Source organism: Mycteria americana, chromosome 24, assembly GCF_035582795.1.
Source record: "Mycteria americana isolate JAX WOST 10 ecotype Jacksonville Zoo and Gardens chromosome 24, USCA_MyAme_1.0, whole genome shotgun sequence".
Lineage (NCBI taxonomy): Eukaryota > Metazoa > Chordata > Aves > Ciconiiformes > Ciconiidae > Mycteria > Mycteria americana.
This window is the reverse complement of record NC_134388.1, coordinates 1092215-1114688: the sequence shown is the minus strand read 5'-3', so window position 1 is coordinate 1114688 and position 22474 is coordinate 1092215. Positions and strand designations below refer to the sequence as shown.

Genomic DNA, 22474 nt, shown 5'->3' with positions numbered 1-22474 from the left:
GCACAGTGCCGGGGTCCCGGCACCCCCCATCCCCCCCGGGGGTCACAGCCGCTCACAGCCCCAGGACCCCAGGGTCCCTGTCCCTGTACGTGTGTGTCTGCTCATGCTCTGGGAGCCTTCCCAGGGCTCAAGGATGCTCTGCAGGGGGAAACTGAGGCACGGGGAAACAAAGTGGTGTCCCGCATGCCTGGGAGGCGTAGCTGAGACCTGCTGCTCTCGGGTCATGTGTGGCGGGGCGGGAAGGGTTAAGGGAAGCTGCGGCCCCGAGCTGTCTCGTTGCCAACGGAAACCAGACATGAGGTAATCGGGGACGAACTTGAACTTGGGGCTGGGGGGGGCGGGAAATGGGAGGGTGGCAAGGGGCCACCCCGTGAGGTCCCCAGCCCTGCCACCCCCCTACTGTCCCCAAGTGGGACCGTTCCCTAGGTGCCTTTGCCGTGGAGGTGCAGAGGGACCAGCCACCAAGGGGGACGTGGGTGGCCCCGGCGCAGAGGACTGACAAACTCAGTGCAGGAATGGGGACGCCAGCCCCGTGCGGGGCAGCAAGGCGAGCCGAGCAGGGTGACAGTGTGGGGACAGCTGTCTCGGGGGGGGGACACGCCGGGGGGACAGAGTGGCTCCATGGCGCAGAGAACTAACGCCAGCCTCTCTCTTCTCTCCCGGCAGTCCTGGTACCTGGGATAACCGCCGCCGTGCCGCCCCTTCGCCTCCCTTCTCCTCTGCTTTAGGCACCCCCAGAGGAACATCCCCGTCCCCGAGCACCAGGCCCAGCCTTGCGGTGACGACGGAGAGCGCGGACTCACGACGACGATGACGACGACGACAAGCAAAACCCACACCCGAAGGAAAGAGCGAGGGAAAGGAAGAAAGAAAAGGGTCAAACTTTTTTAAAAAGGAAAAAAAAATACAAACAAAACAACAACCCATCCCAGGAGGACCTTCCCCCCCTGCGGCGATGCGCCAGAAAACAAAGAAACAGAAAAAAAAGAAAAAAAAACACTATTATTTGCCCCGTCGGCCGGCGCCGCGCCGAGACCTGACACAACTCGTGCCAGCGATGCCTCCCGGAGCGGCAGCGGGGCTGCGGCGCCAGAGCCCTGCCGGCTGCTCGCCGGAGGGTCGGATATGCAAACGGCTCTTGACTCTCTCATTCTTGCTTCTATGTGAGTAGAAAAGATCAAACCCCCCGCCCCCCCCGGCCCCACGCAGACTCTCGGGGAGCCCCGGGGCCGGGTGGGGCGCGGCGGGGTGGGGGGACGCCTCTTGCCGCCGGTTCCCGACGGATGCGGCCGCGCTCGCCGTCGGGGCGATGTGGTGCTCCGTGCCGTGAAAGCGCCTCGGGGATGGGCAACGCCATGCTGCGGTGACACGGTGATGCGGTGACACGGTGATGCGGTGACACGGTGGCACGGTGGCCTGCTCAGCTTGGCATGAGCGGGTGTCACAGGAGGAGGGGGCTCATGGCCACGGAGGGTGCATGGGCACAGCTGGAGACGGTCACGGCAGCGGTGGCACCCCGATTCCCACGGGGACACGGCGTGGGGACGCCCCCACCACGGCTCCTGTGGGACCCGGGCTGCCACCATCAGGCCGGGGCACCGGTCACCGTCTCTCTGCAATGCCTTCCTCGCGCCCCGGCATGCACCGGCCCTGTCCCCACGTGTCCCCAACGTGTGTCCCTGTGTCCCCCTGCGTGTCCCTGCGCCGGGGGGGATCTGCGGGGCCGTGGCGGGGCGTGCGTCCGTGTGTCTGAGCTATGCATTCCTGTGGACAGGTACCAGGTGGATGGCGAGGAGAGGGTGCGCTCGTGTTGCACATTTTGTAGGAAATGCACTTTTAAGAGGGAATAGTCAAAAAAAAAAAGAAAAGAAAAGAAAAGAAAAGAAAAAAAAGAAAAAAAAAATCACAAAAAAGGAGGAGAAGGAGGAGGAAGAGGAGGAGGAGGAGACGGAGCCCCCGGCACTGGCTTGCCGGGACGGCTGGTTTGGGGTTTTTTGGGTTTTTTTTTTTTTTTTTAATACAAAAGGATGGAGAAAAGGAGCCCGAGCAAGGGCGAGGGCAGAGCCAGCCCCACGGAGCCCCCAGCCCCGCGTCAAGTGCCTGAACTGCGGCGGGGAGGGGTCCCGGGACCCCCGGAGGAGCCCCCGGCCGGGGGCAGCGCTGGAGGAAGCACCCGGCCATCCCCGTCCCGCACGATGGTGGCGTGGCCAGGAAGGGGACACGGGGACGTGGCAGTGCCTTAGAGCAGAGGGACCCACATGGCGGCCAAGGCGAGGAGGAGGAAGATGACGAAGGCACCCAGCGTCTCCAGCAAGACAGTGGCAGTCATGGAGGAGGCTGGTCCCAGGCGTGTCCCCAAAGGGACTCCAGGGAGCCCGTGCCCCAGGGGACACCCCACGGGTGATGACGGAGAGAAGCCACCGTGGGATGTCCAGGAGCAGGGGACGTCACCGAGGCCACCGCTGCCACCCACCTGGCCCCCTCCCCTGGCACGCAGAGCTGCCCTGTGGACCACCGGCATCGCATCCCCCATCCACTGGCCCCCCGATCCGCCCCGCTTCCCACCCCCCCGGGACGGCACAGCGAGGCCGGATCCTGCCCGCCCGCGGTGCAGCACTGGGGAAAGGGCTGACGCAGGAAATCCCGGGAGACAAAAAAATAATCAAAAAGGACAAGAAAAGGAGAAAACCCACGAAAAAAAGGAAAAAAAAAAAAAAAAACCAACAAAAAAAGCGCTTGGCGGAGAGGGAAACCTGTTTTTTTTTAAAGATCTGAGAAAAGAAACACATGAAAAAAAAGAAAAAGACAAAAAAAAAAAGACAAATAAACTGCATGGTGCTTTAACAGGATCTGGTGACCTGGCTCAACCCAGCCGCGGATGGCTGATGCTGTGCATGGCAGACTGTATTAACCGGCTCTACCTTCCCCCTTCAGCAAAAGAGAAAAAAAAAAAAAGAGGAAAAAAAAAAAAAAATTCTGTATAAAAGAAAAAAAAAGCCGTAAAAAAAAAAAAACACAAGAAAAAAAAAAAATCCATGTTTTCCTAATTTGCACGAAATTTTATACCACATGATGTGCCTTGCCTTCGAAGACTAAGTATTACCGGACCCGATATCAGTGCGAGGGAGTCGCTGCATGCCCGGGGCTCCCGGGGGGCCGGGGGGGCCGGGGGCGGCCGCCCCCCCCTCGCCTCCTGCATGGCTTCTTCTCGGCCGGAAAAGTCCCTTTTCTCTCTATTATTATTATTTTTTAACCAATTTTCCCCCTCGGAAACGTCTTCCAGTTGGTAATACCGATGCATCCTCTGCGCCAACACACCGGAATATGCAATAGCCGCTCGGCTGCGCCGGCGAGGGGGGTCCGGCCAGGGGGGCCTGGTGGGGGGGGTCCGGCCACCCTTTGCTTTGCCTCTCTTATTTTTTCTTCCCTTTTGGGGGGTTTATTTTGTTTTTCTGCTTACAGCAACCAAAGGCAGCGAGGCGGGAGGCGGCAGGGACCCCCCCCGGGTCAGAGGCCCCCCCCGTAACGCTCGGGGGAACCCAGGCGTCCGGGCGCGGCAGGATGGACGAGGATGCGGTCGGGGTCCCCGCAGGGAGGACCAGGGATGGACACCCCCATAGCTGAGCCCTTATGGGGGGGCCACAGCATCCCACCCCCCCCCCTTGGGGGACCCCCCCATTTTTAATTGGTTTTCTGTGGGGCACAGGGCCGGGAGGGCTGAGCCCAGCTGCTCTCGTGACAGGAATGGAACCGTGTGAATGTAGCTGTGCCCCCCCCAGGGCTGGTGTCAGGGGGGTCGCAGCCCCCTCCCCACCTCCATCCCCCCCCCGGCTTCACCTCCGGGGGTCCGGCTGGCACAGCAGGGAACGGGCCAAGTCCCGGCAGGAGGTCCCCTCTCACCATCACTTTGCCTATTCCCTGCTGTGCCAACCGCCGAGCGGGTCCCGACACCCCCAAAAATCCAGAATTTGCCTTAAAACCCAAGCGTCCCGCCGGCCGGAGAGAGAGACACCCCCCCCCCAACCCCCTGAGGCTGAGGACTGGCGCGGGTCGTGACACCGATGGGCGGGTGGCACCGCGCGTCGCTGCTGCTTTGTAATGAAGAAACGTCGTCGTCAGCATTTTTTTAAATTTTTAAATTTTTTTTGTGTGTGTCCAAAAGTATTAGTGGGGGATGGGGGGGGTCACGTCCCGCCGGGGTCTCGCCCACCGCTGCGGTTTGGTGGGGGGCCCACAGGGCGGGGGAACATCCTTGGGAGACTCTTCTTTATGCAAGGTGCAGTATTGATTTCTGCAAGGACAATGCAACGCGGGGAGCGGGAGGTTAGCGTCCAGTCGGGGGAAGATAAATTAAAAAAATAGAATTTAAAAAAAAAAAAAGAAAATTGAAAAAAAAAGAAAAAAAGCCACAAAAAGGGGTTTCAGGCTAGAAAAGGATCAGCTCAAAGCAAAAAAAAAAAAAAAAAAAATTAAAAAAAGCATTTCTCAGCAGTGACCAGAGTGACAGCCGGCGGAGGGAGGGAGCGGGGGGCACCCGGGGCAGCCCCCGTCCAGCCCCCCGGCACGCGTGGGGCCTGGGGGGAGGCGAGGGGCGCTGGCGCCCCTCGGGCCTGGGCCCCCCCGCCCCGAGGAAGCCCCCGGCCCCACGGGGGCACCGGCTGGGGTCCCCCCCCTTTGCTGCCTTTACCCCCCGGGGCCCGCAGCACGTCTGGCCGGGCTGCGGCAGCAGCCCCCCCAAAACCCGCCCTCGGCAAGAAAAGCACCTTAAAACATGTTAAAAAAAAGGCAAAAAATAATCAACTCGACGCCCCCCAGCCCGGAGGGTGGCAGCGGGGGGGGGGGGTCGGGCCGGGGGCTTTCCCTTGGGGGGCCGGGGAGCCCCCACTGCCCCCGGGGTCTTTGCACTGCTCCCCCCGACCCCCACCGCCCCGGGGCCGCCCCCCCCGGCTCTGCCCAAAGGGAATATGCAAACTGCCCCCGGCCCCTCCCCGGGGGGCACCGGCCGCGCGGGGACAGGGGGGACGACCACTAATTTTTATTATTTTTATTTTTTTAATCGTTCTCCCTTCTTTTTTATCCCCCCGCGGCCTCTGGGCTCGGTGGCCACAGTCGGGGTGGGCACAAGGCGGGGGGGGCCCCATCATGGGGGTGCTCCGGGGGGTCCCCAGCAGGATGGGGACGTGGGGGGTCCGCTCGACAATCACCGCGCCCGGGGCTCCCGCGGGGGTTTCATGCACTACAGTCTCTCCTAGAGGGTTTTTAGTCGGGCTCGTCGGCTTAAAAAAATGAATTAAAAATAGTCCTTGTGACCTATAAATAAAAAAAAGAATAACCTGTACATATATATATATCTCTCTCTCTCCACATATATATATATGGGGCTGCAGGGGCTGGAGGTGGGCGCGGGTCCCTGCGGGCCGACACACAGTTAAGGTACTTTAAAGCGCAAAGGAATATATATATATATATAAACCCCTATATATATATATATGTCTTGTTCGTTGTTGTTTTGTTTCTTTTTTTTTTGTACTATGAGTTTGGAATTGCTGCTTTCTGTCCCCCGGGCTCCCGCCGCCGGCTGGGGCGGGCAGCACCCGTGGGTGCCCCCACGCAGCAGCACCCATGGGTGCCCCGCGCGATGCCTGCGGGCAGGCGGGAGCAGAGGTGGAGACGGGGGAGGGGGGAACACGGACCCGCCCCCGGGCAAAGAGCGGCAAAAGGAGAGAAACCGCCCCAAAAAGGCGTCGAGGCGGCAGCCGGCAGGACCACGACTCACACCCATACCAAAAATCCCGCCGCAGTGCCTCCGCGCCGCCGGCTGCCCTCGCCCGCCTTTTCGGGGGGTCCCCCCTCCCCGCCCCGCGGGGCGTCGGGTGGGTGCCCCCTCCCTCGCAGTTATATTTTACTAGTTAGCCGGATTCTCGCTTCTCGCTTGCCGCAGCCGTTACACACCCGCCGAGCGCACCAGGGCCGCGAGCCGGGGCCGGGACCCCCCCCCGGCTGTGTCCCCCCCCGGCCCTGCATGACCCCCCGAGCCCCCCGCTCGCCTCCCTGGTGCTTCACGATATTTGATTATACCATTGTACGCAGCCATTACCGATAGCCGCCGCTCCTGCCTACATACCAGTTACTGACCGTGACTATGGATTTTGGGGTTTTTTTTGTTTTCTTTTTTTGTTTTGTTTTCTTTTGTTTTGTTTTGGGGTTCTTTTTTGTCGGGGGTTTTTTTTTTTTTTTGGTTGTTTTTTCCCCCCCCTCCCCTATGCAAAAAAGAGAAAAAGAGACAAAAAAGAAGAAAAAAACAAAAAACAAAAAACTGACACACAAAAAAAAGATAAAAGAAAGAAAAGGAAAAAAAAAAAGACAAAAAAAAAAATGTATAAAAATTAAACAAGCTATGCTTCAACTCCAGCCCGCCTCCGCCCTTCCTTCACTGCCCCCGGGGGAAACTGAGGCACGGCGCCCAGCCTGGGGAGGAACTGGGTGTCCCAGCTGGGGGGGACACTGGGGTGTACTGGGGTGTACTGGGGTGTACTGGGGCAGAGCTGTGCCGGGCAATGGGTGCCCATCAGCCCAGAGGGGGGCCGCCACCCATGGGTGCTCTTGGCCCAGATGAGGAGGGTGGCTGAGCCGGGAGCAGCAGCACCCCGGGGTGCACCCGCAGCCCCGCTCGGGGGCCGTGGGGTGGCAGGGAGGCAGGGCCGGGGCAGGCGCAAAGGGGACACGCCAGGACAGGGACACGGGTGGGTGCAGCCGTGGGCTCGCATGGGGACGAGGCGCTGCCGCCACCTCCTCTGCATCAAGACCTTGTCCTCGTGACATCACCACCTCATGCACGTGACATCATTGCCCTCACCCATATGACATCGCTGGCCGAAGCTGTGCGTCACCCCTGCAGTCCCCATCGTCCCAGTCCCGAGGAGCTGCTCAGGACAGCCGGGGGTGCCGAGGCCGGACGCCCCCCCAGGAGGGCCCCAGGCCCCCGTGACACCCGTCGGGCCCAAGCACGCCGGGACGCCCGGGTCAGGAGGCAGCGGCAAGGCCGGACACCGGATCTCGGCCGTGCCGAGGTCGCTGAGGCCTGGCAGCTCGTCGCATGCCAGGAACCCGCCATTGTCCCCTGTCCCGGTGGCACCCAGGGGTGCCCCCGCACCCAGCACCCTCGGGGGCGGCGAGGCTGCGCCGCGGGCCCCATCCTGGGGGGTGCGGAACCCCGCGGCGGCCACCGGACGGCCCCATCCCCGGCACGGTGACACCAGACACTCGACGCTGGGACGGTCTGGGGACCTTTACTGGGGTACAGCCGGGGGCTCCACCGCCCCCCCACGGCGGGACCCGCCGCCGGCCCAGGGCTGGGGGGTGCGGGGGGGGGCCCTGCTCCCGTCCCCGGCCGCCGCCCTCCCCGACCCCCCCCCCCGGCGGGCGGCCGATCCACGCCGGGTCTTGGCGGCAGCCGGGGCCGTGGCGGCAACCTCCCGCCCCGCGGCCGCCCCGCAAAACCCGGCGCGGATCCGCGCCCCGCGGACGGGGCTGAGGGCGCGGTGCCCGGCCGGGGGTCCGCAGGGTCGGGCAGCGGGGGGGCGGGGGACGGCCACCGCCTCAGAAGGACGTGGCCTTGCTCTGCTCCTCGCCGTCGCTCTCCTCGTCGCCGTCCTTCTCGGCCGCCGGGTTGGCGCAGCCGGCGTGCTCCGGCCTGCCGGGAGGGAGGCGTCAGCGAGGCCTGGCCGCCCGCGACGGGGCAGCCCTGGCCCGCTCCCCGGGGGCGTCACCGTCGCCTTCGGCCATGCCGAGGGCACACGGGGCCACACACGGCACCGCCGGCGTGTGGCCGTCCCCGAGGGGGAACCGAGGCCCGGTCGGGGTGGGCCCGGTGCCCGCCCCGCAGCGCCCGGGCCCGCGGTACCTGTCAGTCCGCCGGCTCTCCCGGAGCCCGCCCTGCTGCCTGCGGGGGGAGAGAGGGGCTGAGCGGGGCCCGGAGCCGGGCCCGGCCCCGCCCCGCCGCACCCCGCTCCCAGCCTCGGGCATGGCTGCACGCCGTGGCCCCCCTGGGCCGGCAGCCCCCACCGAGGCGGGCGCAGGATGCGGCCCCGCCGCACCGGCCCACCTGCGCATCCTGATCTGCCAGAGCCGGTTGGCGAGCAGGAGCACGAAGACGATGAAGAGGAAGACGACGACGGCCGTGAGGCTGATGAGCCAGGGCTGCAGCTCCTTGGGACCGGTGCCTGCACGGCAGGGGGAGGGGGACGGGGACGGGGATGGGGATGGGGACGGCTTCAGGACCCCCCATCCCATGGCACAGGGTCTCGATTGTGCCAAGCCCGGCACAGGGGAACGCTGGGGACACCAGGGGACATTGGCAGGCGCTCATCTCCACCCCCGCCCCACTGTCCCTTGGGTGCCGAGGAAGCCACCCCCGACACAGCAACCCGTCCCCGGGAGAGCACAGGGCTGCCCGGCACGGTGGGGAGCACTGGGGACAGCAGGCAGGTGCCCCCAAATCTTTCTGCTCTGCCCCCAAAATGGTTGCTGCCGGGGCACTAGGACAGACTGGTCCTACTGGGAACATCTCCCAGGAGCTGATCCGATGCCCCGGGGTGGGCACAGCCACCCCTCCAGGGCACCCTGGGGCGCAGGAGTACGGGGGGGCCGCGGGGGCACCTACCGGCCTGTCCCTGGGCAGTGGTGGCGAGGACGAGCAGGACCAGGAGCGAGAGGAGCTGCGAGGCCCTCAGCATTTTCGGGTGGAGGCGGGCGGAGGGCTGGGGCACGGCCGGATCCTGCACCCCGAGGTGGGCTCTCTCCCACGCTGCCGCTGGGGCCGAGCGCAGGCGCCGCTCTCTGCACCCGGGGTCAGTGGGCGGCTTTTATTGGGCTCAAGAGGACAAGTGCCACCAAGTGCCATGGCAACGCGGCTCCCGTAACCCTTGGGAGGTGGCACCTCTCCCCCGCCTCAGCCACCAGCACCCTGCGGCACCCAGCAGCCACCACCTCGGGGACCACGGCGGCAGCCCCGTGCCCAGGGCTGGGGTCCACCCCCGGGGTGGGTGAATGGATGGAGGGACAGACGGATGGGTGGGTGGGTGGAGGGAGGGACGGGTGGGTAGCTGGATGGATGGGTGGATGGATGGAAGGACAGACGGGTGGGTGGGTGGAGGGACAGACGGGTGGGCAGATGCGCGGAGGAGTGCCCACCCTGCCTGCTGCCCCGTCCCAGTCTCTCCCCTCTGCCCATGGGGCACCGCATCCCCATCCTCGCTGGCAGGGCTGGGGCAGATCCAGGCCAGGGCCCCGTCCCCACGGACACGGCCCGCGCCCTGTCACATCATGGGGACGGGGCAGCAGGGGGGGTGTACAGCACCGGGCCACCCCCCGGCCCCCACCCAGGCCCAGGCCAGCTGGGCCCCAGATGCGATGGCTGGCGCCGGTGGGACCCTGTCACACGCCCAGGGAGTGCCCGGGTACCACGAAGAGCTAAATATTAACGGTGTTATCGGCCAGACCTTGGCAGGGCGAGCTTTTCCGCTCTGCCTCGCAGCCCCCATCTGCCGAGGCACAGGGGAAACTGAGGCGTGGGTGGCCAGTGGCACCCCAAGGACAGACCACGGGCTTCGGCAGGACCACCCTGCCCGTGGCGATTCCCCGAGGGGTGAAGAAGGAGCCTGGGGACATGGGGCGGGGTCCCCACCAGAGGGATCGGGGTGGGAGGGTCCAGCCCCAGCCTGGGTTTAAGGCAGGGGATGGGGGTCTGTACGATGCGGCCCCCATCTCCAGTGCCCCCACCCAGAGCCCAAGTGGGGCTCGGGGGTGCTTTGCCCCCCAAGACTGGCTTTGGGGGCACCTGTGGGTGCCACTGAGCTCTGCCCCATCAGGAGGGGGCACGGCCTGGCAGCGTCAAGGCACCAAAAGGGCTGGCGGCAGCAAATCCAGCCTCAGCGTACAGCCGTCCATCCGTCTGTCCCTCCCCGTGCGTCTGCGCATGGTTGTGCTGACGTGGGCCTCCCCGTAGGCGCGTGCGTCCGCGTTTCCATGTACACGTGTGTGCACACCCGTGTCTGTGCCCACACCCGGGGTGTGCCCCCATGCCAGGGGTTTGCACCCCTGAGCACCCACCTTTACGTACCCACGCGTGTGCACCCGCACGTGTGTCCCTCCCCACACGCCCATGCCCGGGGGCCAGCGCGGCTCCGCCGAGGGATGCTGCTGTCCCCAGGCGAAGGCCGGGGTGTCCCAGCCCTGCCACTTCCCCGTGCCCACACCTGGCTAAGGGGCGAGCGAGCGGGGCTGGGGCAGGCTGCTTTATTGGGGGGCAGCGATAGCAGCCCCGAGATAAGCGTGTGGGGGTGTCCCAAGGACGGTGAAGCCACGTGCCAGCGCTGGGCAGCGTCACCCCTGCACCCCAGTCTGGGGCCGGGGCCATGGTGTGACCCGACAGCCAGGCGTGGCTGCGGGGTCCCGGTGGTGGCGGGGGGGTCCCCTGGCCCTAGAAAAACCTCTTCTTGTGGGAGTCGGCGAAGGAGATGGAGCTGCGCGGGGCGGTGGTGAGCAGCCCCAGCGGGATGTCCATGCCGGGCAGGGCACCGGCGCCTTCACTCTCCAGCTTCCCCTCTGCCGGCACCCCGTCCTCCTCCAGCCACTCCACCTCCGGCACGGTCCCCTCGTCCATCACCGCCTTCTCCTCTTCTGGCTTAGGCCCGAACGCCCAGTCTGCGGGGGGCAGAGACGGAGCCATCAGTGGTGCATCCCTGCCACGGCAAAGGCTCTGGGTTTGGGGGACCCCCCTTGCCCCCCGCCCAGCCCCCTAAGGAGCCCCAAACTCAACCCCGCTCTGGGCAGCACTCACCGGCAAAGTCGTGCACCAGGTCCTTGATGAGGTGCCCCACGATGGCGTATGCCACCACCAGCACCAGGGTGGCCGCCATCACCAGGTAAAGGACATAGCGGGGCAGGCGGATGCTGTCCAGGGCCGGGGGCTTGTAGTCCACGTACAGCACCCCGTCCTCCTCGGGGGGAGATTGCAGCAAGTGCCGCGACCCCCATGCCCCCCCGGTGCCAGGGAGTGGGGTGCCCCCCGCCAAGGCCATCGCCAGCTCCCCCCGCACCCCAGCACCGAGCCACCAAAGCCTCTGCCGCGGGGGGGGCTGCAGGGGAGAAGTGGCATCAGGGTCTACGAGACTTCTCGGCGATGGCGGCTCATGGGGACAGCGAGGTCCCCATGCCCGGTGGCAGTGCCACTCACCCTCCGTGCGATGGGGAGCCGCTCGCCCGCTGCCGCCAAAGGACACAGCATCCGCGGGAAGGAGCTTAGTGCCTGCTAATCCGGGCACAGCCCTGGCGGGCTCAGCCTGGGGGGCGACCAGCGGGCTCCGACACAGCTCAGGGTCCCCAGAATCTGCCCCTCTGGCAGCACCGTGGGTACCTCCGTCCCCCTGGGAGTGGGGAATCGTCTGCAGCTGGAGAACCCCCAAAGGCAGGGATGAGGAGGGACACCCCGAGGCCTCCCCACGCCTCCCCCGAGCTCGGTTAAATCCCTCCCCAGATCCCCCGAGCAGATGGTGCGAAATCCCAGCAGCAGCGCCCTGCCCCCGAGGACACAGCACCCTCCGAGCAGGAGCTGATGGGCAGAGGGGACGGGTGCCACAGCCCCACGCCGGGGGGGGGCTCCCGCAGGGCCCCCTTTGCTGTGCAGAGTCCGGCCGCAGCAAAGCAGCCCCCGGCGAGGGGCTGTCACCTTCCCAGAGCTTTGTGTTGGCCGCCACGCGCGGCACCCTGGTGCCCGGCGTTGCTCCTCCGGTGAGGAACAGCCTGCAGAGGGGTGCAGGGTCTGGGCAGCACCCAAAAGCCATCCCCTCTGCACCAGGAAGGCGCAAGGTTTGGCCCGGACCAGCAGCAGCCTTGAAAAAAAAACCCAAACCCTTCCCAGGGTGGGTTGGCCAGGGAGGGATGAAGGTGCCCGCGGGGTTCGGTGCCAAGTCAGGGCTCAACGCCCAGGCCCTCCTCCACCCCGGCACGCGTCCCGGCTCTGCTGCACCCAGGTCGCCCCTGGCCAGATCCTGGCCGCAAAAATGCCAGTTTCATTCCAATTTAGGCTTAAAAGGCATTTGGGGGAGCGGAGGCAAACGCTGGCACAGAGAGATTTGGAAACAACCCTGCGCGGTCCGAGTGAGGCACCTGTGGAAGCTCTGGAGAACAGCGGAGAGCAAGGGTTGGAGCAGCCGGGGTGGTAAGCGGGCACGAACACACCGGCAAACAGCGGGGAAACACGCTGGCAGCGCGGTGAAGCCCACGCACCGGTAAGGTCCCGGCGTGGAGCCGGCAGCCACCTTATACCGATAACATGGCAAGGGGGAAATGGCACGTCCCGCTGCCCTGCCCCATCGCTCGCAGGGGATGGAGACAGTCGCAGAAACACCCCAAAGCTTGGCAGTGCCGGCTGGGTCCTGCCCATCACCCAGGAGGATGAGGGAAGGGGGGCAAGTAGCCCCATAACAGCTGCTGACTCCAAAACGGGGTGAAAACATCAGGTCTTTGTCTCCAGTGCCGAGGAATAGAGGTTTGATGGCCCTCATCCTCCATGTCACGTGTAAGCAACCCCATCCACAGCACTTGGGCACGTGGGTCTGACTTCCAGTCACGTACAGTCGACCAAAATTGGTCACGTCTCCAGCAAAATCCCCTTCCGTGGGGTCCTGAACCAGGCCAGGCTGGGCTACGGCTGGGGCTCCCCGCTCCAGCTGCGTCCCCAAGCACCAGAGCCCCGGGGGACAGCGAGCCGGCCGCAGCAGTGGCTTTAGGGACTAAGAGGATTGAGCCCAGGAGCGATTCACAGGGAGACTTTGGTCAAGGGGAAAAGCCCTGTCAGCAGGATACCAGTCCCTGTGGTGCAACAGGACCCCACCGGCCCCTCCGCTGGGCAGCACCACGGGGGCTCCCGGGGCACCCCACGGGCAATGCCTGCCCTCCTCCCCGGGCCTGCTGGGGTTGTGGGGAGGGGTGTTTTACTCCATGCCATCAGGGACCCCACCCCATGCTCTCTCCTCCCATTACAGTTGGACTCGATGATCTTAAAGGTCTTTTCCAACCCAAATGATTCCGATCTACGATTCGGTTATGGCAGACCCTGCGGCACTGGGTGCACCCGCATCCAGGCATGGGCTAAATCACAGCTCGACTCACGTGGGAGCTCCCCCCACCAGCGCTTTATTCCCTGCCAGCCCCCCCTGCCCGTGCTGGGCTGCCCGGGCAGGGTTTGGGTGCTGGGTGACGGCAGCAGACACCAGCCTCAGCCCTCCCAGGTCTGGTTAAATATGGGGGAAAGCCCGGGCAAGCTCTGCCTCACCCTGTAAGCCCTAATGGCAGCGCCGTTCCCTGCAGAAAGAAAAAGCGCAGCCAAATCTTCCAAACTTTGCCGTGAAACAACCCCCATCCCAGGGCAAAGGCTGCCGCAAGCACAGCCCTGGCCTGCCCCGACAGGAGAGGCCAAACCCACAGCAGCTCCTCCACCACAGAGGCAAGGAGGGATCCGGGTCGGCACCGGCACCAAGGGCGATGTCGAGGCATCACACTGCTGCGACCTATGAGAGCGAGTGCCCAAAGCCAGCCCTGCCCCCCCTGCAAAGCTCAGGCAGGGAAAGCGGAGCCGTTTCACACCGAGCCACCACAGCAGCACAAGCCCAGAGCAGCCCTGGGCCCCGCGCGGCCATGACAGGCTCCGACGTGCAGAGCAGAGCCCACCCGGTCCAAGCCCCGAGCCAGGCTGCGGGCAGGCGGTGCTGATCCTGGCAGGGAAAAAGGGGCAGATCCAGGAAACAGGGGGTGGGGGGGCGGGGGGGGGGTGGTGGTGGGGGCAAGTAGCAGCTCAGCCTGGATTTGGAGGGAGAAGGCGGCTGTATTTGTGCCAGAGAGCAAATCCAGTTTCTCCTCCACCTCTGCCGCGGCAAGGCACGGATCCACGTCGACGGAGGCGGCCATGAAAGCGCAGCTGGGGGGGGCGGGAAGCAGCATGCCCAGCCCGTGCCCCCCCCCCCAGCCAGGGCTCAGGCGGAGGCCTGCAGCTTGCAGAGCCCGTCGGCATACTGGAACTGGGTGCCGTTCTCGTACTCGTACATGTCCAGCGCCACCTCACAGCTCTCCCGCACCACCCGCTCCTCGTCGCGGGCGAAGGCGCGCAGGGTCTCCAGGCAGGAGGGGCGGGTGATGGAGCCCAGGGCCTCGGCGCACTCGTGGCGCACCATGGGGCTCTCGGCGCGGCTGCGCAGCGTGGCTGTCAGCTGCGGGACGCAGGCCTCGTCCTGCATCTGGCCCAGCACGTAGCCGATCTCGTGGCGGAACAGGGCGCTGCCGGAGCGCAGTCCTGTGAGGAGGAGGCGAGAGTGAGCTGCCGCCGCCCCCAAAGTGCACTGGGATGCTTGGCCGGAGCCCCCCACCCAGAAGTCAGGGGAAGCATGGGGCAGGCTGGCCTGGGGGTTAGAGCTGGTAGTCACCACCCTAGACCCGTGGGGGCTTTTGGGGAAGGGGACAAAATAACCATGGGTCGGGCTGTCCCACCCTGCCCCCTGACCCCGCACAGCTGGGGCAGCCCCGGCACCACACGACCGCAGCCGCGCCCCGGCAGCACGGGGACACCCTCTTGTGATTGCGGCACCCGCCCTCCCGGCAGAGATGCCGGCACCCTCACCTGCCCTGGGGAGCCTGCGCTGCCCACGGGCCCTGCCCCACCACAGCGATGCGCCTGGGGCAGATTCGGCAGCACAGCCACAGCCTCAAGCCCTCCCATGCTGCAGGACCGAAGAGCCACAGCAGGAGCTCACGGATCCCTGTACACCTCGTCTCATGGTGCAGACATGCCCTCGGCTTGTCCCAGATGGCTGGAGAGCCTCGTCCGCTTCCCTTGGGGTGGGTCCAAACAGTTCCTGGGCTGTGGTCTGCCCCTTCCCCACTCAGGAGACATTCGCTCCCCTCTCCAGAGCTATTCCCAAACCCCAGGATGAGGTTGGCAGCCTCTGACTTTCCAGGACCCCGACACCCTGAGGCCAGGTCCCACCAGGTCAGACCAGTTGCTCCCAAGCCAATGTTACAGACTGTGCCCTCTTCCACCCGGACCCACAGAGAAAGGGGGCCTGGAGGAGAGCAAAGGGGCTGTGAAACACCAGAGAGCACTGAGCACTTTGTGATGTGGCCCTGGCAAGCAAGCAGGGGGACAGCAGCTCTAGAAACAAACGCATGAAGAGTCCAAGACGAGCCCCACAGCTCTGGCAGCCCTGGATTTGGGAAGGGCCAATCCCGGATTAACCTGTACAGACTTATAGCGGGGAGACTGCAGGTAGCCTCCCACTGGCCCTTACCGTCTGCCAGCGCCAGCACAGCGGCCTGGCCCCCCAGGTTTCGCAGGGCAAACATGGCCCTGTAGCGGTCAAACAGCGTGCACGACTCATCCAGGAGGGTTTCGCGGAGTTTGGCGACATCCGTTTCCTCAGCAGGGGGAGCAGGGTCCACGGAGAGGTAGGGGCTGGCGCCTGGCTCCTGCTTGTTCTCCTGCAGCCACTCCAGCCTCCTCACTGCCAGCTGACACGTCTCCGCCACCTGCGGGGACAGGGACACAGCCCTGGCTGTGGGACGGCACCATATGACACTGGGAGGGCACCCACGGCTTCCCGACGGCAACTGGGCGCCAGCACACAGCAGGGTGCTGCTCACGGTGTCCCCGTCCATGGCCAGGGGCTGCCCAGGAGAGACCTGCCTCACCCTCCTGGATCAGCAGCGCTGCACCCCAGGGGAAATGACCCCCCCAAGAGCCTCACCTCAACCACGGGATCCTCCGAATAGCGTTTCAGGATATCCAGCACCTTGGGATTCCCAATAGCACCCAGGGCTTCACCTGAAGGAAGGACATGTCAGGACATTATCAAGGCGTCTCCATGAGGAGAACCCTGCTGCGTACTCCAGCAAAGCCTCGCCCCGCTCTGAAGCGAGGACACAGGCCTGACTCTGACCGATCCTAAATGAGACAGCCAGGCAAATCAACACGGCAGGAGCCAACCTGGCCAGCAGGAAGGGGAAGGCTCGGCCAACCAGTCCAGTCAGGGCCGGCCAGGGGATGCGGTGAGGCGGCTATGCGCCTCAGGGTTTGCCAAGCCACGACAGCCGAGCTGGATCAGGCCATCACGAGCTGTTCGGTACAGGGGGCAGCACCCGCAAGTCCCCTGCACCCACAGCCGCAGGAGCTGCCATCGTACCCGCCTCGTGCCTGACCATGGGCTCCTGGCCGGTGTCCTCCAGCACCCGGATGAGCACAGGGATGGCCGCTTCGTCCTGCATCTGGCCCAGGCAATAGGCCAGCTCATGCTTCAGCAGCGCCGAGCCATCCCCGAAGGCCCGGCTGATCCAGTCCACGGCCGCGCGGCCGCCCAGGTTGCGCAGGGTGAAGAGGGCCCGGAACCGGGCGGGCAGGGGCTGGGCCGCGTCCACCAGCGTCCGGCCGATGGCCTCCACCTCCTCCTCAGTCACCATGGCGCGGGGGAGGCGGGGAGGGCGGGATCCGGTCGCACGCAGGCCTCTGGCGGGGCTCCCTCCGGTCACACTCCTGCGCACGGAGAAGGGGCTCAGGGGGGCCCTGGGCGCAGCCCCCGGGGCCGCCCTCAACCCCCAGCCGGTCCCTCTCCCCGGGCAGGGAGGGCAGAGGGGGCCGCGGCCCGGCCCGGCAGCAGGCGAGCCCCGGCCCTCTGCCGGTGGGCCGAGCAGAGCCGGATCCCGGGGCCGGGCCTGATCCCACGGGAAGTGCCCGGCCCGGACACGGACCCCGCGCCGCCGCCGCGCCAGCCCGGCCCCGCTCAGCCAGAGCCGCCGGGCTGGGCTGGGCTGGGCCGGGCCCTGATGGGACGGATGGGCCGGAGGGAACGGGCCCGAGCCGGGGGGGGGCCGGGCCGAAGCCCCGACGGGGCCGGACGCGCCCCGGGCCGGTCCCCGCACTCACCGCGCGCCGCCATGCTGCTCCCTCACGTGACCGCGCCGGCGACGCCTACCGTCGCGCTTCCGGGTAGGAGAGGGCGGGGCCGCCCCGAGCCCGCCCACGCGGGGCGTGGCGCCTTTCCCCCCTGCTCCCGCCGAGTGGGAGCGGCCGGGGGAACGAGGTCAGTAGCGGCGCATGCGCGGTGGCGGCGGAGCGCAGGCCCCGGGCGCGGGGGGGGTGGAAGGCGGGGCTGCCCCACAGCCCCCGCTCCCCACGGCGGCCCCCGCCTGCGCCCGGGCCCCGGTGCTGCCCCCTCGCCCCGAGACCGTCCAGGCCAGCGCGAGAGGGGTGGGAGGCCGGGGGTGCCGGAGGCCCCGCTCAGCCACGGGCGGCCCCTGCCCGGGAGGCTTTGCCGCCCGAGGGCCGGAACACGGCCCCCGCTGGAGATTGCCCCGCGCCGCGAGGTGCCTTTGGGGACACCAGCGCGACGCCTCCGACACCGACGCGGCGGGTGGGAGCCGGCAGCCGCCCTCCTCCCGGCCGCCGTTCATCCCCGCCGGGGCTCTGCCAGCCGCCCCCGGTGCCGCAGCCGGGACAGCCCGGCCCGGTGGGAAGGGTGGCACGGCGGGACGTGTCTGTGCCGCCCCCGCCTACCAGCATCAGCAAAGCGCTGATGGAGCTGCCTTTGCGCTCTGGCAGCCGGCCCTGCCCTGGCACGGCGGCGGCAGCGTGCCACCGGGCCCCAGCCCGCGGCGGGAGGACAGCGGGGGAATAAACCACAGCCGCTCGATTTCTCAGACGATACGGGAGGCAGAGCTGCGTGTGCCTGCTCACGCTGCAGCCGGGCTGGGAGCAGGGATCAGAGGTGCCGGCAGAGAGAGCTGGCTGGTGGGACGGGGAGGGACCTTGGGGCCGAGCCAGGGGCCCTCACGCCAAACCCCACTGAGAGCAGTGAGGAGGGGCGCCAGGCCGCGGCGGCTCAGCCCGCTCCCCCCGAGGGCAGCACGCGCTGCCTGAGCAGCAGCGGAGCGGGAGTTTGCGGATGCAATTTCATTCCAGGCTGGTGCCAGCCCCCAGCAAGTCACTGCTCTGCCTCTTCCTTCTCTTCCCCTCCCAAGTGTGTTTACGCAGCAAGTTTTGTACCTTCAAAGGGGTTTTGCCTTCTTATTTCAAGCCTCCTGCTGGTTTCGGCCTGACGGAGGGGCCTCGGGACAGAGACACGCTCCCAGGAAAGGGAGACCCAGGCAGCCCTCTCCCTCGCCCAGCCCCGATCCCTGCTTTACTCACGCAGCACACAACACACCACCAGACCGCTCAGACCCTGGAAGAGAGCAAGGGCACAAAATACATTCCGCTGCCTGAAACCACTGCGGCAAAACCAGCACGAGCGTGACGCAGCCACCCCCCTCCCCGCCCTGGGAACAGCCGGTGCAGCCGGCAGCCTTCCTCAGTCCGCCAGCAGCCTTCGGCAGAGGCCAGAGGGTGCAGTTCTTTGTCGAACAGCCCGGTACCGTTGGGCCAACATTTGCTGGAGTCCGCGAGCAAGGATGCGCAGGGCTGCTTCTCCCCCCTGGCCCCGTCAGCCCTCCCCGCAGCTCTCGAAGTACTGGCACATCAGCTCGCGCACTTGCTCGGCCCGGCCGTCCTCCATGGCGGCGGGTGCGGGCTGGCAGGGCTTGGGCAGCTCGGTCGGCTCGGTGCCCTCCAGCCACTCCTCGTTGAAGGGGTTGTCGTGGGCTTCGCAGACGTTGTGCAGGATGCAGCAGGCGAGGACGAGGGTGGGCAGCAGCTCCAGGCTGCAGTCGTCGCACTTCAGGAGGATCTGCCAGCGCGCCTTCAGGCGCAGGAAGGCGTTCTCGATCACGCTGTGCGCCCGCTTCAGGCGGTAGTTGAACTGCAGCTGCCGCTGGGTGAGGTTCTCATCCTCCTGGTAGGGCTTGAGGATCCAGTCTTGCAAGGGGTAGGTGGCATCGCCCAGCAGCACGTACTTCTGCGCCTTCCCCATGAAGTGCTTGGGAGGGTTGGGGCACAGCCGACCCTCCTTGGCCAGCACCCACAGGCTGGAGCTCTCCAGGACCGCGCTGTTCTCCATGCTGCCGGGGAAGGCGGTGGAGACGTCCCAGAACTGGCCCAGCCCGTCCACGGTGGCCTGCGTCAGGATGGAGTGCCAGCCCTGGCCGTTGCAGTAGTCGGCGCTGAGGCGCAGGGGCGGGTGGATGGGGATGTGAAGGCTGTCCAGGGCGCCGATGCAGTGCGGGAAGCCCCAGCGGGTGCGGAAGATGCGCACCATGTTCTCCAGCTCCTTCTCGTTGGGCAGCCGGAGGTAGAGGGGCTTCAGCAGCAAGACGACGGCGTAGCTCACCTCCCGGACACACGTCTGCACCGTGGAGGGCCCCACGCCAAAGAGCGGGCTGAGAGTCTGGTACTCCACGTTGGTGGCCAAGTGCCACAGGGCCACGGCCACCCTCTTCTCCAGGGGCAGAGTGGGGTGGAAGTGGGCACTGTGCGGAGCCAGCCCGGGCCGCAGCTGGTTGCAGACATAGAAGAAGGTCTCCTTAGACATCCGAAACTTCTCCAGCCAGTCCTGGGGCCCGAACTCCTTCAGGACCACCCGCTCCCACCAGTCCGCGCTCCTGACGCTGGGCCAGGCGCGGGGGTAGAAGTAGCAGCTGGTTCTCCTCCGGCGAGCGATCAGGAGCTGCAGCATGGCAGGGAGACAACAGGGGCGTGAGACGGCGCTTCCCAGCCCCCACCCAGCGCTTCGCTGGGACCCCCCCTCTGAAGACCATCCAGCTCAAGCCACCTGCTCAAGGCAAGGAGGACGCCCCGTGCCACACGGCCAGCGGTCCCAACCAGCACTACCACTGGGTCAAATTTCCCTGTTCCTGGGAAACCCCACTGCAAACCCACCAGGCAATAGCTGTGACCCCGGACAAGATGCCCAGGTGCCGCAGACAAGGAGCCTTCTGGAAAAGTCCCTTTTCGGGGCGGCCACTTACTCTGTGGTTTTATTAACGAGTATTGCTTTCCTGCAACTGAGTGAACTGTGGGCTCGGTCATGATTTGGAAGGGGGAGCGAGCACCCACGCTCCTGGCCCCTCCAGGGGAATTGTTTTTCAGTTATTAAATTCCAAAAAAACATCTTTAAGCTGAAAAGAGGCTTTTTTCACCTTCCTTGGCAACTGCCCAGGGAAGTGGGTTCCCCGTGTTCCCCCCCCAACAGCTTGTCCTCACTGCCGCGTGTCCCCAGGCCCTTCGTAGCCCCCACCCTTTGTATCCCCCACCTTTGATGTCACCCCCTCCTTCACGTCCCCCTGTCCTTTGTGCTGGGGTTCACATCCCGCGCCCTTTGTGTCCCCTGTCGTTCGTGCCCCCCCCATCCTTTGTGTCCCTGTCTTCGTGTCCCACACATCCCCCACGTTCCCCGTCCTTTGTGACCTCTGTGTCCCCCTCATGTCCTTTGTGTCCCACATCCTTCCTGTCCCTGTCCTTCGTGTCCCGCGTGTCCCCCATGTCCGCCACCCTTTGTGTCCCTGCGACCCGCGTCCCCCATGTGACCACCGTGTCCCCATCCTCCCCATCCCCGTACTTTGTCCTGCACATCCCCCGTTCCCCATTTTTTGTGTCCCCATGACCTGTGCACCCCCCGTGTCCTCCCTGTCCGCGTGCTTCGTGTCCCACACGTCCCCTGCGTCCCCATCCTTTGTGTCCCCGTGCCCCGCGCGTCCCCCGCGTCCCCCATCCTCCCCGTCCCCGCGTGTCGCGTCCCCACGCCCCCTCCTTTACGTCCCCGCGTCCTTCCCGTCCCCCACCGATCGCGCCCCACCCTCGGCGCCCGCCGCGTCCCCGCCCCGGTCACCGTCATGAGCCGCTTCTGCCGCTGGCTGTAGTAGTGCCGCAGCCAGGCGCGCCGCTGCGGCCCGTCCCAGGCCCCGGCCCCGGCCCCGGCCCCGGCCATGGCCCGCCGCCCGCCCGCCCGCCGCCGCGCCAGCGCGCACAGCAGCACCAGCAGCCGCTCCTGCATTTTCAAATCGGGAGCCGGGGCCGCCCTGGAAGTGATCGGCCGCGGGGTCACGGCGGGACCGGGGGGCGGGACGGGACGGGGCGGCACCGCCGCCGCCGCCACCCGCGGCCACCACCGCGGCCCCGCCGGCGTCCGCCCCCGCTCGCCGCCCTCTCCCGCCGGCGCAGAGGGCGCTGGCACCGGCCCGAGCCGCCGCCGCCCCGCGCCTCACGCGGGTCGGGCCCGCGGGCCTCCCCCGGAGCCCCCCGGGCTCTCCCGCGGCCCCGGAGCCCCCCGGGCTCTCCTGCGGCGGGCTGCACCGGGAGCCCGGACATCGACAGACAGGCGTTTCGCTGGCGGGCAGGCTGGAGCCGGCATGCCGGGCCCCGCCGCGGGGAAGGGCTGGCGCTGGAAGAACCAAGCAGAAAGACCCGAGAACGAACCAGCCGTGGCCGTGCCCGTGCCCTGCCCCGCGCCCCAGGTCCCCAAAGCCTGTCGGGCTTTCGGCATGCGCCGTGCTGGGGACGTTCCACATCCCGACGTCCCGTGTGGCAACGGGGAATGGGGGTGTCCCTCCTGGCAGGCTGCCGGGGTGCCTCATGTCCTGACCCCGGGGTTTTTAAAAGGGATGGTTCAGGTCCGTCTTGGGTCGCCAGTTATTGGCGCTTCTTGTGGCTGTTGTCATTGACATGCAAGGGAGCTCCAAAGGGACACTCAGTTATAGCCACGGGAGACCGAGCCGCGGCGGCAAGCAGGGGAACCGCGTGCCCGCGGCTCGTCGCATCGCCGCAGAACAGCCGGAGCGGCGGTGGGCGCGGGGCAGGCCGTCAGCGGGACGCTGGCCCCGGGCTGGGAGAGCACTGGAGCCTTGCAGGCAGACGCAGGCTGTGGAGGGGGGATCCTCCGCCGCCTCTCACCCGCAGGGACCGCACAGCCCCGCCGGACCAGCCCGGCGGAAGGGGCTCTCGTGCGGGCGCCGGTGTTGGGAACGGCTCCGGGGAGCGAGGCCTCCCGGCCGGCAAAGGCCCAGGGCCGGGAGCGGCTCCTCGGGCCGCGGCGCTCGCTCCTCTCCGAGCCGTGCCCGTCGGCCGAGCTCGGGCGCCGGCTCCCGCCGGCAGCGGCTGAGCCGGGAGCGGTGGGGAGGCTGCCGACCGGGCGGGGGGCAGCGGGCGCGGCCCCGCGCCCCTCGGGACCCGCTCCTCAACCGCCGCTCCCGCCAAACCCGGCCCCGCGCTGCCCGTCGGGCCGTGCCGGCGCCCCGGCGGCCCCCGGAGCCCGCCCGCCGAGCGGGGGCTGCGCGGGGCCGCCCGCAGCGGGAGGGGATCGGCGAGGTGCCGAGGGCGGGCTGCGGGGAGGGGGCGGCCGCCGTGTCCGCACCCCGGCCCTCGCCCGGGGCCTTGGCGGGGGGGGGGGGTCGAGGAGGGCTGGCTCCGCGGCCGCGGGGAGCCCCTCGCCGCATGACGTCAGTGTGCTGAGAGGTGACGTCAGGCTCTGCACCCACCGCACGCCGGGGTCGTTGCGCCGGC

General features: G+C 66.8%; 6 protein-coding genes across 12 annotated transcripts in view; 2 read left to right on the top strand and 4 right to left on the bottom strand.

The window, feature by feature from the left end:
• NFIC (nuclear factor I C) overlaps positions 1 to 4772 on the top strand; it is a 46414-nt gene extending 41642 nt beyond the window's left edge. For 3 of the 6 annotated variants that reach the window (XM_075524300.1, XM_075524304.1, XM_075524299.1), the window contains one exon: positions 729 to 4772. In XM_075524300.1, coding sequence (XP_075380415.1) covers positions 729 to 782 — 54 coding nt within the window. In that variant the 3' untranslated portion in view covers positions 783 to 4772. Of the gene's footprint in view, positions 1 to 666 lie in introns of all 6 variants that reach the window. The other 3 variants (XM_075524305.1, XM_075524302.1, XM_075524303.1) reach the window with 1 other exon arrangement.
• HMG20B (high mobility group 20B) overlaps positions 1 to 22474 on the top strand; it is a 149005-nt gene that overhangs the window by 77505 nt on the left and 49026 nt on the right. The window contains exon 1 of one of the 2 annotated variants that reach the window (XM_075524361.1): positions 15714 to 15718. The exons of the other annotated variant lie outside the window; for it this stretch is intronic. The gene's annotated coding sequence lies outside the window, so the exon portion shown is untranslated. Of the gene's footprint in view, positions 1 to 15713; positions 15719 to 22474 lie in introns of those variants that run through there. 2 annotated transcript variants of the gene reach the window in all.
• SMIM24 (small integral membrane protein 24) lies at positions 7579 to 8292 on the bottom strand. The gene is made up of 2 exons (XM_075524553.1): positions 7904 to 8292; positions 7579 to 7693 (listed from the first exon to the last, which is right to left on the bottom strand). The coding sequence occupies exons 1-2, from the start codon at positions 8290 to 8292 to the stop codon at positions 7600 to 7602; spliced, it is 483 nt and encodes a 160-aa protein (XP_075380668.1). The 3' UTR covers positions 7579 to 7599.
• On the bottom strand, positions 10008 to 13023 carry SMIM44 (small integral membrane protein 44). The gene is made up of 2 exons (XM_075524356.1): positions 10841 to 13023; positions 10008 to 10704 (listed from the first exon to the last, which is right to left on the bottom strand). The coding sequence occupies exons 1-2, from the start codon at positions 11841 to 11843 to the stop codon at positions 10481 to 10483; spliced, it is 1227 nt and encodes a 408-aa protein (XP_075380471.1). The 5' UTR covers positions 11844 to 13023; the 3' UTR covers positions 10008 to 10480.
• On the bottom strand, positions 13170 to 17126 carry DOHH (deoxyhypusine hydroxylase). The gene is made up of 5 exons (XM_075524364.1): positions 16970 to 17126; positions 16233 to 16579; positions 15798 to 15874; positions 15342 to 15579; positions 13170 to 14350 (listed from the first exon to the last, which is right to left on the bottom strand). The coding sequence occupies exons 2-5, from the start codon at positions 16504 to 16506 to the stop codon at positions 14034 to 14036; spliced, it is 906 nt and encodes a 301-aa protein (XP_075380479.1). The 5' UTR covers positions 16507 to 16579; positions 16970 to 17126; the 3' UTR covers positions 13170 to 14033.
• On the bottom strand, positions 18263 to 22057 carry LOC142420431 (uncharacterized). The gene is made up of 2 exons (XM_075524355.1): positions 20805 to 22057; positions 18263 to 19643 (listed from the first exon to the last, which is right to left on the bottom strand). The coding sequence occupies exons 1-2, from the start codon at positions 20967 to 20969 to the stop codon at positions 18525 to 18527; spliced, it is 1284 nt and encodes a 427-aa protein (XP_075380470.1). The 5' UTR covers positions 20970 to 22057; the 3' UTR covers positions 18263 to 18524.

Excerpts from the sequence above, each read along its gene's own strand:
- SMIM44 (XM_075524356.1), bottom strand. The coding sequence starts at position 11,843 with ATGGCTTTTGGGTGCTGCCCAGACCCTGCACCCCTCTGCAGGCTGTTC. Across the intron at positions 10,705-10,840 it reads CCTGGTGCACGACTTTGCCG|ACTGGGCGTTCGGGCCTAAG; the intron begins GTGAGTGCTGCC and ends TGCCCCCCGCAG.
- SMIM24 (XM_075524553.1), bottom strand. The coding sequence starts at position 8,292 with ATGGGATGGGGGGTCCTGAAGCCGTCCCCATCCCCATCCCCGTCCCCG. Across the intron at positions 7,694-7,903 it reads GAGAGCCGGCGGACTGACAG|GCCGGAGCACGCCGGCTGCG; the intron begins GTACCGCGGGCC and ends CCCTCCCGGCAG.
- LOC142420431 (XM_075524355.1), bottom strand. The coding sequence starts at position 20,969 with ATGCAGGAGCGGCTGCTGGTGCTGCTGTGCGCGCTGGCGCGGCGGCGG. Across the intron at positions 19,644-20,804 it reads GGCAGAAGCGGCTCATGACG|CTCCTGATCGCTCGCCGGAG; the intron begins GTGACCGGGGCG and ends GCCATGCTGCAG.
- DOHH (XM_075524364.1), bottom strand. The coding sequence starts at position 16,506 with ATGGTGACTGAGGAGGAGGTGGAGGCCATCGGCCGGACGCTGGTGGAC. Across the intron at positions 15,580-15,797 it reads CGGAGGATCCCGTGGTTGAG|GTGGCGGAGACGTGTCAGCT; the intron begins GTGAGGCTCTTG and ends CTGTCCCCGCAG. Across the intron at positions 14,351-15,341 it reads TGTGCTGGCGCTGGCAGACG|GACTGCGCTCCGGCAGCGCC; the intron begins GTAAGGGCCAGT and ends TCCTCCTCACAG.